Source organism: Anolis carolinensis, chromosome 2 (genome assembly GCF_035594765.1).
Source record: "Anolis carolinensis isolate JA03-04 chromosome 2, rAnoCar3.1.pri, whole genome shotgun sequence".
Lineage (NCBI taxonomy): Eukaryota > Metazoa > Chordata > Lepidosauria > Squamata > Dactyloidae > Anolis > Anolis carolinensis.
In genome coordinates, this window is record NC_085842.1 from 276,943,410 (window position 1) to 276,960,759 (window position 17,350).

At 38.4% G+C, this 17,350-nt stretch overlaps 1 protein-coding gene across 3 annotated transcripts in view; it reads left to right on the top strand.

The window, feature by feature from the left end:
- The first annotated feature begins 292 nt into the window (after nucleotides 1-292).
- The window catches only part of skic3 (SKI3 subunit of superkiller complex), a 47,421-nt gene continuing 30,363 nt past the window's right edge, over nucleotides 293-17,350 (top strand). For 2 of the 3 annotated variants that reach the window (XM_003216365.4, XM_016991741.2), the window contains exons 1-15: nucleotides 293-487; nucleotides 1,892-1,992; nucleotides 2,569-2,712; nucleotides 5,014-5,105; nucleotides 6,143-6,218; nucleotides 9,051-9,191; nucleotides 10,581-10,679; nucleotides 10,779-10,887; nucleotides 11,109-11,249; nucleotides 11,765-11,866; nucleotides 12,508-12,647; nucleotides 14,139-14,225; nucleotides 14,315-14,418; nucleotides 14,569-14,695; nucleotides 15,680-15,859. In XM_003216365.4, the coding sequence (XP_003216413.4) occupies nucleotides 1,903-1,992; nucleotides 2,569-2,712; nucleotides 5,014-5,105; nucleotides 6,143-6,218; nucleotides 9,051-9,191; nucleotides 10,581-10,679; nucleotides 10,779-10,887; nucleotides 11,109-11,249; nucleotides 11,765-11,866; nucleotides 12,508-12,647; nucleotides 14,139-14,225; nucleotides 14,315-14,418; nucleotides 14,569-14,695; nucleotides 15,680-15,859 (1,632 nt within the window). In that variant the 5' untranslated portion in view covers nucleotides 293-487; nucleotides 1,892-1,902. Of the gene's footprint in view, nucleotides 506-1,891; nucleotides 1,993-2,568; nucleotides 2,713-5,013; nucleotides 5,106-6,142; nucleotides 6,219-9,050; nucleotides 9,192-10,580; nucleotides 10,680-10,778; nucleotides 10,888-11,108; nucleotides 11,250-11,764; nucleotides 11,867-12,507; nucleotides 12,648-14,138; nucleotides 14,226-14,314; nucleotides 14,419-14,568; nucleotides 14,696-15,679; nucleotides 15,860-17,350 lie in introns of all 3 variants that reach the window. The other variant, XM_062974215.1, reaches the window with a different exon arrangement.

The window sequence follows — 17,350 nt, forward strand, 5'->3', positions numbered from 1 at the left end:
CCCATGCCTGATAGCCTGTGTAGAACTACAACTCCCATGGCCCCATAGCATTGAGCCATGCCATTTCCAAATAGCATCAAACTGTATTCAATCTAATGCACCCAAACTTTGAGGGGAATTCAGACTAAATCTCTCCTTTCGCGGAACGAAACTTCCCGCCTCTTCGACGCTGGGGAAGGGATTGATAGTGACACGCTGCGAGGTTTTTTGTTTTTTTCCTTCTGACGTCAGAGAAGGAAGGCGGAGTTAGGTTAATAGGGACCAAGCGCATGCGCACTGCGTGCCATTTTTCAGTGGGCGGGGCTACGGCGGTTTGTGTGGCAAGGCGTGGTGACGGGCGGCGGGTGATTGACGGGCGGCCTGAGACGAAGGTCTTCCGCTTGGAGCCCGGCGAATGGGCTGTTGCACCGAGTCCCTGGAGAGGGAAAAACCGTGAGGGAGGACCGTCCAGGAGGCATCTCTGGGGCAGTTGGTCGCCCACCGACCGGTATAAGATTCCACTGCGGTCTGTCAATCTCTGTTGGGTCGCCTTTATGATCCTCTGAATCCTCATTCTCAAAGCTTGACTTGCAAGGTCTTTTGGTCTTTATAGGCTTCCGTTTCTACCCCTGAGTGCAGTTGCATATACTGCAGAATAGGCTGTTAGGAATTGTGGGAGTTGGAGTCCAAAACACCTGGAGGGCCTAAGATTGCCCATGCCTGGTGTAGAATGAATGCAGCTTGACACCACTCGAACTGCCATGGCTCAATGCTGTGGAATCCTGGGATTTGTAGTTTGGTGAGGCCACCTGAAGGCTTACACATGTGTAGATAGAAATACAGACCTTTATATCATCAGTTCAAGCCAATGGGATTTCGGCCTGAATAAATAGGAGTTTAGATCCAGGGAAGTCATGCTACCCCCTCTATTCTACCTTAGTCAGATCACACCTGGAATCACACACTGTCCAATTCTGGGCACCGCAATTTAAAGGAGATGTTGACAAGCTGGAATGTGTCCAGAGAAGGGCAACTAAAATGATCAAGGGTCTGGAGAACAAGCCCTATGAAGAGCAGCTTAAAGAGCTGTGGAAACTATTTGGCTTATAGAAGAGTCCACAAAGGCCTTCCAGTCCAACCCCCTTCTGTCCTGCAGGAATACACAATCAAAGCTTCCCTGACAGATGGCCATCCAGCCTCTGCTTAAAAACCTCCCAAGAAGGAGAGACCACTATGTTCCAAGACAGCGTATTCCACTGCTGAACAGCTCTTGCCCTCAGGAAGTTCTTCCTAATGTTTGGGTAGAATCTTTTTTCCTGCTCTCCTAAGCTAGCCTTCTGTCTTCATAAAACATAAAAGATTCAGTGGCTAGTATAGTATATTTCCTGAGAGCCACAGCTCCTGAATGGATATATTATTTGCAAGTCACCATTGGAAAGCAGAGTTTATTATTCTACCTCAGAGTTTCTCAAACTGGGCTCCTCCAAGGGTTTTGGACTTCAGTTTTCACAATTCTTAACAGTGGGTAAGCTGGTGGGATTTCTGGGAGCTAAAGTTCAAAACACCAGGAGGAGCACAGTTTGAGAAACACTGTTCTAGCTTATAAAGGATGCAACAAGGCGGGAACCCTGTGTCACATGATATTGTAAGTTTTCATTTCCTAGAGTTAGCCATTCTTGCTGATGGAGAAAATCAATAAAAACTAAATGGGTTCCATGCATGACTAGGTAAACCAGGATTCTCTGGGATTGTGGCATACTGTTGTGTGTATACGTGGCTGTTGTGCATTTCAACTGTGTTTGCTTTGATTAGGTTCTGTATCTGGACCAGCTATTATATTGATAAAGTGATAGTTTGGTTAGCTGTAAGAACTAATATTGCTTATTACATAATAGTTGTCTTCTGTTAATAGTATCAGCAGTTATGTCAAACAAGGAAGTGAAAGCAGCACTGAAAAATGCCAGAGAGGCCATAAGAAATAAAGAATACAAAGAAGCACTGAAACACTGCAAGGTAACGGGCATTTGGATGTAAGCAAAGCATTTTCGCATGAAATGGGATATTTTTGGAGGAATCCTCACCAGTGCAATTTTAAAATTATTTTCAGTGTATTTTTAAAATTATATCGTATTGGGTGTCTTTCTCTGTAGCTGTGGACCCTTTGATCTACTGCAAAGCAATAATTATGTTGTGCACTGAATATCATAGTTCTCCCACTGGAGGGTTCATGTTAAAATGACCATACAAAGTCTGAGCTAGAAGCAAATGATCTGACTCTATGAGGGTGCCATACCATTCTCCTGAATCCCCACTTTCCTTTCCTGGCCCTTCTGGGCTGTGCAAAAAAAAAAAAGTCATTCCCATTAGTTTTGGGACAGATCATGTATAAAACATGTGTATCCTCTTTAGATATGATCTTCTATAGCTTTCAATGTCATGCATTATCCTGATTTTTTTTGAATAGGGCAGTGTACAAATCACAGTGATGTATCCAAGCGAGGCACAAGTTTTGTTTTTTCAGCTGTGAAATGTGTATTAATGGTTGTGTCTGTATTGTGAGGTGCTTTATACTCAAACGTGTTTTTACAGACGGTCCTGAAACAAGAAAAAAATAACTACAATGCCTGGGTATTCATTGGCCTAGCAGCTGCTGAGCTGGAACAACCTGACCAGGCCCAAGGTGCCTACAGGAAGGCCACTGAACTTGAACCAGGGCAGTTGCTGGCATGGCAGGTAAGTAAATGTTCAGTATAATTTTCAATGATGTGGAAAAAAGCCTCAGTGTCTTACAGAAGTAAAGGATTGAGGTACAACCACACCAGACCATTTTATTGAGCGCTTTAATCCTTTCTGGCAGCACTTTCAGAGAGATTTTTTCTTCTTTGTTTACTAATGCATCAATAACACAGCTGCTCAGCTTGCTCTTCAGACAGTACAGAGACTAATATTGCAAACATCTTTTCTTCCATCTGGAAAGATTTTCTGTTTAAACTACAGAGGTAAAATTCTGTGTCCAAATTCAGTTGGGATTAGATTAAATGTAGTCTTCCTTCACTTTCCTGTGTATGCTAAGAGACTTGCCCACTTCCCTTCACTACCCAGCTAAATGAGCATCAGCTGGTAGCAAAGATGAAGATTTTGATAGAGGGGATTTTGACACATCCCCAACAAGAATGAAAAACATCTGTTTCCTCTCTGTTGTTGGGATGATTGTGGTAATGGGAAAGCTGAGATGTTTGATGATGGTGTTAATGGGAATGCTGAGATACTCCCATGATCCTGAACTCTTAGGGCACATCTGCACTATAGAAATAATGCAGCTCAACACTATTTTATTTATTTATTTCCATTATTTCTATCCCGCTCTTCTCACCCGAAGGGACTCAGGGTGGCTTACAAAACTGGCAGAATTCAATGCCAATACACAACAATACAAAAGAATAAAACATAAGCAATTAAATACAGATTTAAAATAATACCAAATACTTAAGCCATTCATCCACAAAACATTGTACATAAACCTTAGTCCAGACCGAGTTGAAGCCAACAAAACTTATTCTTTGAATGCTTGCTCGCATAGCCAGGTCTTCACTTTCTTTCTAAAATTCAAAAGGGATGGAGCCTGCCGGATGTCATTAGGGAGGGAGCTCCACAGCCGAGGAGCCACCACTGAGAAGGCCCTGTCTCTCGTCCCCGCCAGCCGCACCTGTGAGGCTGGTGGTACCGAGAGCAGGGCCTCCCCTGAAGATCTTAAATTACATGGTAGGTCATAGCGGGAGACACGTTCGGACAAGTAAGCTGGGCCAGAACCATTTAGAGCTTTATAGGCTAAAGCCAACACTTTGAAACGTGCTCGGTGGCTAATCGGCAGCCAGTGGAGCTGACGTAACAGAGGAGTAGTGCGCTCCCTGTACGCCGCTCTGGTTAACAACCTGGCTGCCTCCCGTTGGACTAATTGAAGCTTCCGAACAGTCTGCAAAGGCAGCCCCATGTAGAGTGTGTTGCAGTAGTCTAATCGGGATGTAACAAGAGCATGGACCACCGTGGCCAAGTCCGGCTTCTCAAGGTACGGGCGCAGCTGGCGCACGAGTTTTAGCTGTGCGAAGGCTCCCCTAGCCACCGCTGAGACCCGGGGTTCCAGGCTCAACGATGAGTCTAGGATCACCCCCAGACTGCAAAGGGGGTCAGGGGGAGTGTGACCCCATCCAGCACCGGCTGTAACCCTATACCCTGTTCGGTCTTCCAACTGACCAGGAGGACCTCTGTCTTTTCTGGATTCAGTTTCAATTTGTTGGCCAAGTCTGACACAGTTGCCAAGCATCGGTTCAGGACCTGGACAGCCTCCTTAGTGATAAGTGGGAAGGAGTGACAGAGTTGGACATCATCTGCATAGAGATAACACCGCACTCCGAAACTCCTGATGATCTCTCCTAGCGGTTTCATGTAAATGTTAAACAACATGGGGGACAATACAGAGCCCTGCGGGACCCCACAAGACAATGGTTGTGGGGCCAAGCAGGTGTCCCCCAGTGACACCATCTGGGACCGACCCTCCAGGAATGAGTGGAGCCACTGCAAAGCAGTACCTCCAGGCCCCATCCCTGCAAGGCGTCCCAGAAGGATACCGTGGTCAACTGTATCGAAGGCCACTGTGTGGTCTAGCAGAACCAGCAGGGACACACTCCCCCTGTCTAGCTAGCTTAACTTCCACCGCTCAATTCTATGTAATCCTGTTAGTTATAGTATGATGAGGTGCCAGCACTCTTTGGAAGAAAAGGTTTAAACAACATATAAAACTACAACTCCCATGTTTCCTAACATTGAACCATGGCAGTTAAAGTGACATCAAACTGCATTATTTCTCCATTGAAGATGCACACTCAAGCTGTTTTTTCAAGATTATTGTAGTGTGCATCCACCTGTTCATGTACAGAAGAGTGTTTACTGGATTAGCACTAAAATGAATTAAGAGGTCACTTCAGTAACACAGTATACATCAGGGGTTGATTAAAAATAACTTCTTTCACTTTCTAGGGACTGGCAAATTTGTATGAAAAAACAAATGGTGCAGATGTGAGGGAGGACTTGGTTAATGTTTACCAGAAACTCCTAGAACTCTATGAAAGGTAAGAAATAAGTTGATGATCTTAAAGTATTTGCAGAAATATAAAATTCATATGATGCTTATTTTATGCTATTTTATTTTGTTTTTGTAGCATTTTTATAGTGCTAAATTATACCTACAAAAGTTTAGAATTCTCCTCTACCTACGAGCATAAATAATCATCACCTGGTAATCTTTCTGTCTTACAGCTGAATTCCAGCTTCAGGCAACACAATATAGTTAGATTTATGGAAATCTATTTATGCGAAATAGTAAAAAAGAATTCTGTGAAATATTTTATGTGGTAAGATCCACCAATCTTCTTCACAAGCCACTTTACTAGCACACAAAGTCTCATAAGACAATTGAGAGGGAAAGGAGGCAATTTCTCCTGTTACAAGAAAGCATATTTTCCATTTGCTCAAGAAAAAAATGGGAAAACAACATGTCTTTGCAGGAAAAAAATGACCCCATGCGGTGTGTGTAGTGATTACAGTGTGGAATCCCCACTGAGCCATGGAACCCACCTGAGTGACCTTGGGCCAGTCATTCTGAACCTCGTCTACTTTACAGGGTTGTGATAATGAGGTGGGAAGTTGGGGAAGCATGCACAGTGCTTACAGTTCCTTAAGGAAAAGGTGGGATATAATTGTTATTAATAAAATATGAATAGTCTTTAAAGCAGTAGGAAAGATGAAGGAAATATCTACTCTATTTCTGTGGTCTCCACTGCCTCTAACTTCGTTGGAGTGGGAAGAAGTGGGGGCCAATAAAATGGAAACTAGTCCAGAAACAAACGTGATAAGAGCATCAGAGAGGGGAAGCTGCTTTGTACATACAAGTAAGTAAAAGAAAGGCACTAGAGAACATAGGGAATGAGGAGAACTTTGAACAGATTACAGGAAACTTGTTTCAATATTCATTCAATGAATATTGCATTGAAAACAAAACAAAAAATACATAAGAGTATCTTAACATATATCCCATTTTAAATTGATATGGTATGTTAGCTGTAACATTGGTGTATATTGATCGGCATTCTTTTGTCCTTTTTTCTAGCACAGATAAACAGAAGTGGTGTGATATCTGTAGAAAACTTGTAGACCTGTATCAGCAAGAAAAAAAGTACCCGCAGGTTACTCATTATCTCATTGATCTTTATTTGCTGCAATCAATATTTGTAATTGGTCTCTTGAACAAAAGAATGTTGCTAAACTGAGGTTTTTGCTAGCTTGGGATTGGCAAATATTCCTTAGGGACTTTATTGTTTTTACAAGCAACAGTCTTGGAAGGATTACCTTCTCTGTCCTTCCAGGGGATGCTGTGGCTACAGATTCTATTACTGTATATACTGGTGTATAAGATGACAAAAATTGCCCCCCTCCAAACTTGAGTCAATTTGTACATTGATCAATGCTAGGGACCCAGTGTGAAAGTCTGTAAGACCATATTAAAAATGAGGTCTGCAGAGAAATTTATGCAGGAAGTCTTTATTAATAATTGCAGACAGGTAATAGAGTTCCTAATAGAGGCAGGTTGTGGTTGCTTCCTTGCTTTTTTCCATCACTTTTTTTTCAGGATGCATGTTCATTCTTTTTCTTCATTTACCACATTTCATCACATTATAGTCGCCAATGCGTAATAATCACACTTCTGTTTTTTGGGTCCCAAAATATTATTTCCTCCTGTCATGCAACTGTTGCAGGTTGTTTTAAAGAAAGCAAAAACAAACATGGAGTTCTCCCTCCTTCATTTCCTCCTTAAAGACAGTTTAAACAAATGGGGAGTTCTCTCTCCCTCCTTTGTTTTGACAGAGGTTTGGTTTTTTTTTTCTTTTTAAAGAAACCAGCAAACACAAGACACCTATTTTGTTTCATCACATAATAGTCGCAGACCCTTTTCCCAACAAAGGGATAAAAGTGCAACTATTATGTGATGAATTATGTGTATATTATTTTCCCTATATATTTGTAGATATACAAATGGTAAGATCAACAAGTTACATACATTATAACCTCTCAAACTCCCCCCCTCCTATTTAGCTCTTCTTAAGTATGTTCCCTCTATGCATTTTTAAAAGGAGAGGAAAGGATTTGTATGTTGCATGCCAAAAAGTTTTCCCTTGAGCAAAGCCAATTTTGGCCTTCAAACCTGACCTCAGCATATATATGAAGCAGACTTATATGGGAGCATATATGTTAACTTTGTTTTAAGATAAGTTACTAACTCCTGCAACTGATTTGAGAAAACGTTATCAGAATATATAATCTAATAATAGAAAGGTTTATTTTCAAACATAGCTGTGAGGCATCTTATAATCCATTTCCCCATACAACTGAATTCTGACCCAATTACCTTGGTGATTCCATTTCATAGCTGCACGTCACTGTTTTCCCTCAGGCTCCTTTTTTGACACTTCAGATTTTAGGGCTTATTTTCATTTCCTTTAGAGGCTGAGAACATCAGCTTCAATTACTGTCCCAGTGAATTTGCAAAGAAATTATCTTGATAACCTTATACAGATCTAATTCTTTTTAAAGCCCTTTTTTGATAATGAAAGCATGTCAAACACTTTGATGCTTTCATTACCAAAAAGCCTTTGAAGTTAAAGGTGTGGGGGAGTATATGTCAGTGCATTTTACACTGGCAATTCATAGGTTTCATTAACCAAACCATTAAATAAGTCAGTTTTTAAAGAGCAAATGTTCCAAAAGAACCTTGTAGTTAGTATAGGAAATTTTTAGGCCATCTGCTGTATGCATTCATTGCTTTTTATTGATTCTGTCAGTGTCAGTTTCTCTACTATTATATTTTCTGGAAGTATATTGATGTTTTTTATTTCTATTTTCATGAAGACTCAGTGCTGCAGAGACGTTGCTTTTTGCAATTTAGTGAAAGTAGAATTTAAAAAGAAGACCCACGTAGGCTTTATTGTACCTACTTTAATATCCTTCAGTTTTCCTCCCTGTGATTAAGGTCCATTCTACATTGCCATATAATCCAGATTATCAAAGCAGATAATCCACATTATCTGCTTTGAACTGGATTATATGAGTTTGCACTGCCATATAATCCATTTTCAGGCAGACAATCTGGATTTTATATAATAGTGTAGAAGGGTCTTAAGAACCTCCTATTTAACTGTTTACTCAAAGACATATAATTCTCAGCAACATTAATTAAAACTTTCCTCCTTGTAAGGCCGGTTTTCTTCCTTAGTGGGTGAGTTTAGGTGAGGCATTTAAGAATGAATAGCCTTATTGATTGCACTTTGTTTCTGTAGCTAAGAAGGGAGACTTTAATTACTTATTTGTTCTCATCTTTCCATTTTTGTACCAAAAAAGAATGACAGGAAATAGTAATAGAATGACAGAAAATTCTTAATTTTCTTAGTGTCTGTCTGTTCTAGGGACAATTAGTAGGCAATAAAATGGAAGCAAAAAGTGATAAAATGTATTCAGCTTCTTTAAAAGATATTTTAGAGTTTTAAGAAACTTTAAAGCCTCAAAGAGGTTTTGGCTATTCATACTATACAAGGCTATATTTTATTACATAAGCATTGTCACAAGTCTTGCATTTAAAAAATACAGCATTGATGAGTGACCCTAAAGCATGAGAATGTAGTCGGCTGATATCTTTGTTTGAATGCTCCATAAGAACTGATTGCAATTCAGTTCTTATGGAACTTCTAAACTGGAAACCACCATTAATAATGACTAGAGGAGATCTGTCCACATCATAGCACTAAAGCAATTTATGGAGCTGTATGGCTCAGTGAACAGTGTAAGCCTCACTGCAAAGTCGACTTACAATGCTATTTCTTTATTGCGTCTGACATCTCAGTTAAGCAAAAGATGTTCACTTTGATCTCTGGAATTGGAAAATGTTTTCCAATTCTCTAGCAGTCAAAGATCAAACATGCTTCTGATTTGAGAAGCCACTAAAGCTAGACTGGTTGTCTTGACAGGTGGCTCGAATGTGGCACAAGCTGATAAAAATAAGACGGGAAGAAGGTGCAGACAATTCTGAGCTTCATCAGCTCTGGAAGAGACTGATTCAGTCACTGGAAGAAGGCACACATGTCCAGGATAATGAAACACAGCAGTTGGTAAGGCTTCGGTTTGGATGTTTTGTCATTTTAAACCCCTAACATTTATACAATTGTATTTATTTATTTAATATATAGCTCACCTTTCTTCTTATGCAGACTCCAAAGCAGCTTATTGGCATGTTAAAAACTCTGTGCAATTGAAAACAATTATTTGTACAGGAACTAAAAAACAAGTATAGTTTCAGTTAAAACAATATCACATGCAATTAAAATATATAAAAACATGTACAGTACAATTATTCCTGATAAATTTTAGAATAACCTTGGCAGATAAGTTTTGAATTTTCAAATGGAAAGTGAGGCCAGTATACATTTTTTGAGAAGCAGTTATTTGAATCTATGATTAACCTACTTTGGGCCCAGCAGGAAATGTGAATTCTTATTTTAAGAGTACCATAGCATGTAACTGCTTCTGACCTTTTTGGTTATGCCCTTTTCTATCCCTGCTTCATGTACATTACCTCCTTCGAATTACACTGTTTTACAAAAATGATCATGCAGTATATTTTCCACTTAACTTGGTGAATGATACTTGCTTCTGCTCTACCCCCCTTTCCCTGCAAAAAGAACCTAAATAAAGTTATTTGTGTGTAGAATTGTTAGTGGTTACTTTTTTATTATTTTATACAAAGCTGTCCAACATCAGCCTTCAGTTAGGTGTCTACTTTATTTTCAATGAAAATAAGCATGAGAAGAACAGTTGGTCGAGCTGGAGATACCTTTTTTGCTGTAATTGCAAGTATACTTTTTTCTTATGGGAAAAAAGTATTCTGCAATTGACAGCAAAGGAGAGATACGGTAAAGGTAAAGGTTTCCCCTGATGTTAAGTCCAGTCGTGTCTGACTCTGGGGGTTGGAGTTCATCTCCATTTCTAAGCCAAAGCGGTAACTATTGATCTACTTACATTTGCATGTTTTCAAACGGCTAGCTTGGCAAAAGCTGGAGCTAACAGCGGGCGCTCACTCTGCTCCCCGGATTCGAACCTGCGACCTTTTGGTCTGCAAGTTCAGCAGCTCAGCGCTTTAACACACTGCGCCACCGGGGGCTCCAAGGAGAGATATGGTAATGCCAAAATAAGAAATAAGTGTCAAAAAGGCAAGTCACATGCTCTCAGCTTCAGCTCCCTCTGAAAAAATCCTACCAAATAAACCCACAACATGGTCTCCTTAGGGTTTCCACAAGTCAGAAATAGCAATCCTAAGGTAACAACAATGTAGCAATAATTTATATCTCTTTTTTTTACTTTTTGTTTGTATTCTAGTAGAATTGTATCTTGACAAATTTTAGTTGCAGATAGTAGCAAGAGCCCGTCACCATTTATTAAAAGCTTTCTTTTTCTTGTATTCTCATGCTCTGTCATGCAATATCTGTAATGCTGTTTTTCAGCTCCTTAATGCACATGAAGAGGCTGTGAATTCCACAGAGCCAATTCCAAGTGAAGAACACCAGAAGTTATATGGAGAGTTTGTTGAGTGTTTATCAAAAGTAAGGGTTGCCTTTATTTCTACTGCTCCAATGTAAAACAATTTTCCTTTTACTGGTCATAGCTGCTTAAATTGCTGTTTTTTCTCTTTCAAAAATAAGCTCCCTCATGAATATGCTAAACTGAAGACGGCTTGTGAAGATATGATGCGTCTCTACCCGACTGCGAGTTATCCTCTGGAAGTTCTTTGCTTACACTTCATTCAATCAGGTAATCCATGTGGCCTTTTAACTTTCATCCAAGGTTTTAATATTTAATTTTCCTTTTGGCTTTCCTAATTGTTTTCCTTGAATAACTACCTACTAAATTGCATAATGAATAAAGAAAAATACTATGATTTTGAAAATCAAAACATGAAAAGTGGATGTGGAAAAATTACTTGTGCTTTTTTTTGCCAACTTCTAAAAATATGGTTAAATAAATGTTCCTAGGCAGCTTGAATGAAGAGGCCCTGAATTATTGTCAGAAGCTATTGGGCGTTGATTCAAGAAGTGGTCCAGCTCTTATTGCTTTAGGAATTCAGTTGCTCCATGAAAAGAAATATGACAAAGCTGAAAAAAGTCTAACAGAAGGTAAGCAATGTGGGAAGAGGTCAGAGTGACTGCATATTCCAGAATATGAAGTTGAGGAATGGAGTTTGATATAACCATCTCCTTTTAATCAAATTTCTTACCAATCATAATGTTGGCGAGCCCCAAAACATTTGGAGAGCTGTTGTTATCCACTTGGGTTTTAACAGTGAACCTCACTAAAATCAATATAGTTAATCATTGAACAGTTTCTGAAGGCAACAGAAACCCAAGTTAATTGGGTGATGTGTTAAATGTCAAGTTTAACAGTTATTAAGTTAACCACCTAACAATCCACAGTCCTAGTGTTGACTACAATATATTTAAAATATTAAATATGATGTTCATGAAAGAAAGCCAAACTGTTTCCAGCTTAAGAGCTGGAGCAAGTAATGTTGAGTGCAGTCATTTGATGTACATGGATTAAAACATTATACACCATTCTTAAAGATCTAATAACAACAAGAGCCTTCTGATCTCATGTGTTTTAAATGTATTCAAACAATCTTTCCTGCTAGGTTTACAACAGACCAGTCAGTGTCCAGTAGCATGGTGCTACTTAGGAGAGGTACAGGTGAAAATGCACAAATACAAAGAGGCTGTTCATTCTTGCAATCAAGGTAATTGTAGAACAACAGAGAATGCTCACTTTTAGTCCCTTTTCAATGAAGTATTTGCAAAACGTAAGTCAGTAGTAGAATTAATAAAATGACTGAAAATAAAGTGAATTGACCAAATAACAATGAAAGCAGCTGAAAAGGCAATTTCAAACATCTCTGTCAAGTAGGAACTACAGATGCAGTTGCTATATTTATCTCTTAAGCCTATTTTAATATAAGGGCTTTCAAAATCTTTTAAAAGGCTGGCTAGCATCTTGGATTTGTGGGAAATAATTCCACAATCCTGGAATTAACACTGAAGATCTCTCCATCATTGTGATCTTCTGGTAACACTGTAGCTACTGCCAGATCTTAAGGTTTATATATTTAATTTTATTGTGAATATTATTTCATGGTCCCTTGAAAGTATAGAAAATATAGTGTACAAATGATACATGTTATAAAATGAGAACAAGTGATCCTTTTAAAAATAAAATAGCTTTTAAAAATAAAAATGTATCATATTATAAAGATAAAACATTAACAATTATTTCCTTAACTCCTCACAGTTTTAAGTTTAAAAATGAACTCCGTTGTTAAGATATTAAAGTGACAGTGATTTTAAAGCAAGTTCAGAACTAGATTTCTTTCTTTGGTGACAGCCTTAAGGATGTTAGGACAACTTTATGAAGCCAGTTCCCTTCAGCAACACAAAGAACGTGCCTGTTGTTTCAAAGCAGTGGCCTTGCTTAGACTTCCAGGCTCTGATGCTGCAGATGAAGCAATAAATTCCCTTGATCAGGTATGAGATCAGCTTTTCAAAAAGCAACTCTAAGTTTTGTGTCAGCCTTGAGTTGTAATTATGCCCATGCAATTGGTGATGTAAGTGACAGAGAGAGGCGAGACCTGGGTTGTACTTCACCTTCTGCATTCACTAAAGTAACAGTTGAATCTTTCTCAGTTTCTGTTGTAATAAGATAGGAGTAGTTACTGTTTCACATCCCAGTTTCATATTATTCAGAGGCATCTTGTCAGTCAGCCCACCCCAGGTTAACCTTCTTTCCATTCTTTTCCATGTCTAGCTAACCCAGATCAATTTGAAATGCAGCTTCCATCCCTTCCTGTTGCACTGTCTGCCTCACAACTCCAGCTTTCTCCCTCAACAGAGGGCCAATATTCCTTTCAATATTTCTATGATTCTATTCTTTAAAAAAGTTTGTTTCCCCCTTCACAGAACAGGATCTGTAGTTTTTAGGAAAGCTAGCGATCTTCCTTCTTACGCATGCAATCATCCCCTGTAAAGGTTTTCAACATTACCCCTTTTCATTAATTTTCTCTCCTACATTCACACATGCATACAAACTACTTTGAGATATTATTTCACCATTTTGAGAAATATAGTTTTGGATATATAGTTTGTGGCTCTGAGGAAAAGGTCAATGGATAGCATTAACTGCTAGAAAGGGAAATAAATGAGTCCTAGAGCAAATCAAGCTTGAGCTCTCACTAGAAGTAAAGACAGCTAAATTCAGACTTTTTTGCTGTGGCCATATCATGAGAAAGTATGACTCCAAGAAAAGACAATAATACCTATTAAGGGATAAGGCAGTAAGAAAAGAGTAAGACTGCATTCTGAGTGGATAAACACAATAAAGGAATCCACAGACCTGAGTATGCAAGACCTGAGCAGAGCTGTTGAAGATGGAGTGACATGGTGTTTGCATCCTGATCAGTAGCTCTGATAGAAAGCAACAATTATTCAAAATTAAGGACCAACTGAGACAAGATGGTATTTGTCTTACCTCTATGCATGCACACTCATTTCAGAAATGAAATCTATCACATTTCCATGTCAGGAAGTGCATTCAAGCTATACAGATGAGACACCATACTATTGTTGATTATATGAAGGTTTTTCCCCTCTGAGGGAAAAGGTTCACATGCAACCAGATATCAGGATGAATAATAAAGATATTCTTTCATCCAGTCTTCTAAGATACTTAAGAAGGAAGCTGAAAGTAGCTGGAACTCATGCAGCTTGATAACACATCTAGGTTTTATGCACACCAGACTTGCTTTAGCCGGTGATGTTTCCAAGTTAACTCCCTTGACAGTTAATACGAGTAGCATTCACTAATGTCTGATAGCATCAGACCTTTTCACCTTTATAGATGGGATGAAAATTAAGTCTTCTATTGCAAAAATAGCAACTAACGGCTCAATGAAATAAGCATTTGTGATAAGGTTTTAGTTTTTTGAGGATTGAGATCTCAAATATAAATTTGATTCCTAGGTTTTGGATAAAAACAACAATCCGAAGTGTATAGCTCTTAAAGGACAGGCATATCTAAATAAAGGACTTACTGGGGAAGCTTCAAAGGTTGGTATGTTTTCCTTTATTGTACGTCCTTTTGTTAAAATGATTTAATTTTTCTGGGTGAACTGGTAGAATTTATTATTTTGTTATAGATTGCACAGGAACTTAAAGTGACACATCCTGATCTGGCAGAAGCCGACTATCTTGAAGGATTGATTCAGTACAAAGAAAAGAACTATTCTCAGGCAGAAACAAGGTAAGCCTTGTTTTCATTTCATTTCATTTTGGCTTGTAGCTTGCTGAGTTATAGGAATTGTAGCTCACAAATGTAGCTCTTCCAAGCTCTGCATTAGAAGGTTGGGCATTTGAAATAAGATAATCCTTTAGAAAACATTTTCTCTTTTAGTTTCCAGAGAGCTATTGAAAAAGAAACTGAAATGGCTGACTTTCATTTCTGCCTGGGCCTCACTTACTGGTTTATGAGTGAAGAGACAAGAAAGGATAAATCAAAGGCTCTCACTCAGTTTTTGAAGGTAAAGCATATGGCATAATGACTGCTGACTAATAAATGTAATTAATAATGAATACAGTTAGATTGTAATAAAGCTCCAGTGATTAGACTGTTGGCTAATAGTGATGAGCAACAGAAGAATAGTTTCATCCTGACTATTACCAAGTGATAAAAGTTGTTATCTTGCTCCTCTTATCTGCTCTCATCAGTTTAGACTGCTATTAATACAGGCAGTCCCCAAGTTACAAACGTACATCTTACAAACGACTCCTCGTTATAAATGGGGATGAAACAACAGGAAGTGAAAGAAAATCTACCCCTAGGAAGGGAAATTCACTCCTGTGAGTTATCATGGGGAAAAGGTATCTCCATTGAAGTTTTTATCACCAATCCTTATTTCCACAATGACCAAAATTTTTCAAAATCCAATTGTCACAGGAACAGAAAGTGAGGCAAAATCTTCTGAACAGGGGCACAGACAGCAAAGCTAACTCCTCAAGAGTGTTAATCCTTACCTATGCTATCCAAAGCTAAAAAAAAAAAAAATTGGCTGGAGATACACTTTAAAAATTAACTTGTTCCGACATAGAAATTCAACTTTAGAACAAACTTAAAGAACCTATCTTGTTCATAACCTGGAACTGCCTGTATATTTGAGACCAACTTACTGCTTGTCTTGGAAGTGAGGTGATAAACACAGAGAATTATAGTGATGCAGCCTGTAAGTTTTTGCTGCTTTGAAACCAGTAGTGTGGTTTTTTTCTGGTACCAAGTTGTGTGAGTGCATTTGAGGAGTAATTGAAAATCTTCACATTGTTTATAAAGACACAGAAGAGTTTTACTTGCTCACAAAAGTAAAACAATGGGGAGGTCATTTTAGGATATATGCTGATATAAAAGATAGTTTGCTAATTTTCATTAACAGATAATATAACACAATTACGTTTATGCTTAAGAAAGCAGCAGTGGTTGAAATATTTTCTTTTCTTTTCCCCATATTTTGTAGGCAGCAAAACTGGACAATTACCTAGGAAGTGCTTTCTATTACTTAGGTCAATACTACAGAGATATAGCTGGAGATAAAAACAGAGCTCTTGGCTGCTACAAAAAGGCTTTTGAAAAAGATAGAACCGATGGTGATGCTGGAGCAGCGGTAGTGGATTTGAGCACTGAGCTTGGAGACTTGGTACTGTATATTTTCTTTCAAAATTATCAATTTTAATACAGGCATTCAGAATGGTTGCAGTGTTCTTCACAAAATACAATAGGTTCAAAATTACATTTTCTTCAGTTTTTTTTAGGGTTACAAATTATTCCCCCTTCTGTTCATAGTAAGCAAAATAAATTCAAATTATCTTAGATTTTCACTCTTCTCTTAACTTCAAAAATATTTCCCACTGATTCATTTGGCTTCAGGATCAATGGAGCAATTGGCATAAATGTTCAAAAACTTTTCTGATATGGGCTTTTTTTGTTAAGAGATGTTTCTGACACATAACAAGTGGTTCTCCCAAATATGTTGTGCTTTATTTGTTCCTCTAGCTTTCAGTCAGTGGTATCCTGTGTAGCATTCTTGTTTCTCTGATGCTGATTTCTTCATCAGTTTCTTCCCAGAATTATTATTTTTCTGAATTCATTTCTATGTGTTTAGCTATTTATTTGCACCTACAAAACAGTAGAAGCAACCACACAACTGAAATAGCTACAGCAAGACTGGCTGCATTTTTGAAGCTGTCATATGTGAAATTCAGTCCCTTCCTTTAATTGTTGCCAAATCTGAAAGAAGACTGTTCAGTCCTGTTCTCCATGCTATTTCAGTGTTGAACCAATAGAGGGAGCCTTTTGGGTGGAAATTTTAAAGTCATGGAGAACCTCATAGAAGCTACTATACACTGCATTACAATTAAATAAAGCTTACAAATAAGGCTTCTATTTAAATACATTTTATTTCACTAACTCTGATTGTAACGACAGTGACTGCAGTCACGGTTGGCTTGTGAACCTTACTACAGTGTGGAAACAAGCAAGGAATGGTAAATTGAAAGTTCTTTGCAAGAACCTCTGAAAGGTCTTTGCTGTTATGAACTCAGTATATTGCGTGCATCTTAACATGTGCCAAACAACAATCTGAAGTTTATTGTACTTGAGATTATATCTTTGAAATTATGTCTTTTAAAGTCATATTTTTAAGTGTTCAGAAGTAAACACGATTTTTGCTACATGCCCAACAAATTGGTGTCTGTACCAGTGCTTACCACAGAAAGTATAGTAGCTAACTTCCTACATTAGTAGTAATTTCAATCTTTGCATATGTATTAATCATGCTTTGTAACTCTTATGTTGAATGTCAGTATTGCACAACTGAATGAAAAACCAAATGTATTGCCTTATGCAGTGTGTGCACATTGTGTATACAATGCACATGTATGCATAATGGCACTTCACACGCAACTTCACTTCAGCCTTGAATTTAGTGTGGATGTTTCACATCAGACAAATATGTCCAACCATTTCCATAGGGGAGTTTATTTGTGCACAGCAGCAAAGTTTTGCCAATAAGTATAACAGAGGATGTGAGCCAGATCTTAACTTCAAGATCTGTGTTTGTTGTCAAGGCTAAATGCTGGAACATGTAACTATTGGGAAATATAATTTGGCCTAAAGACTGAGCTGGAGG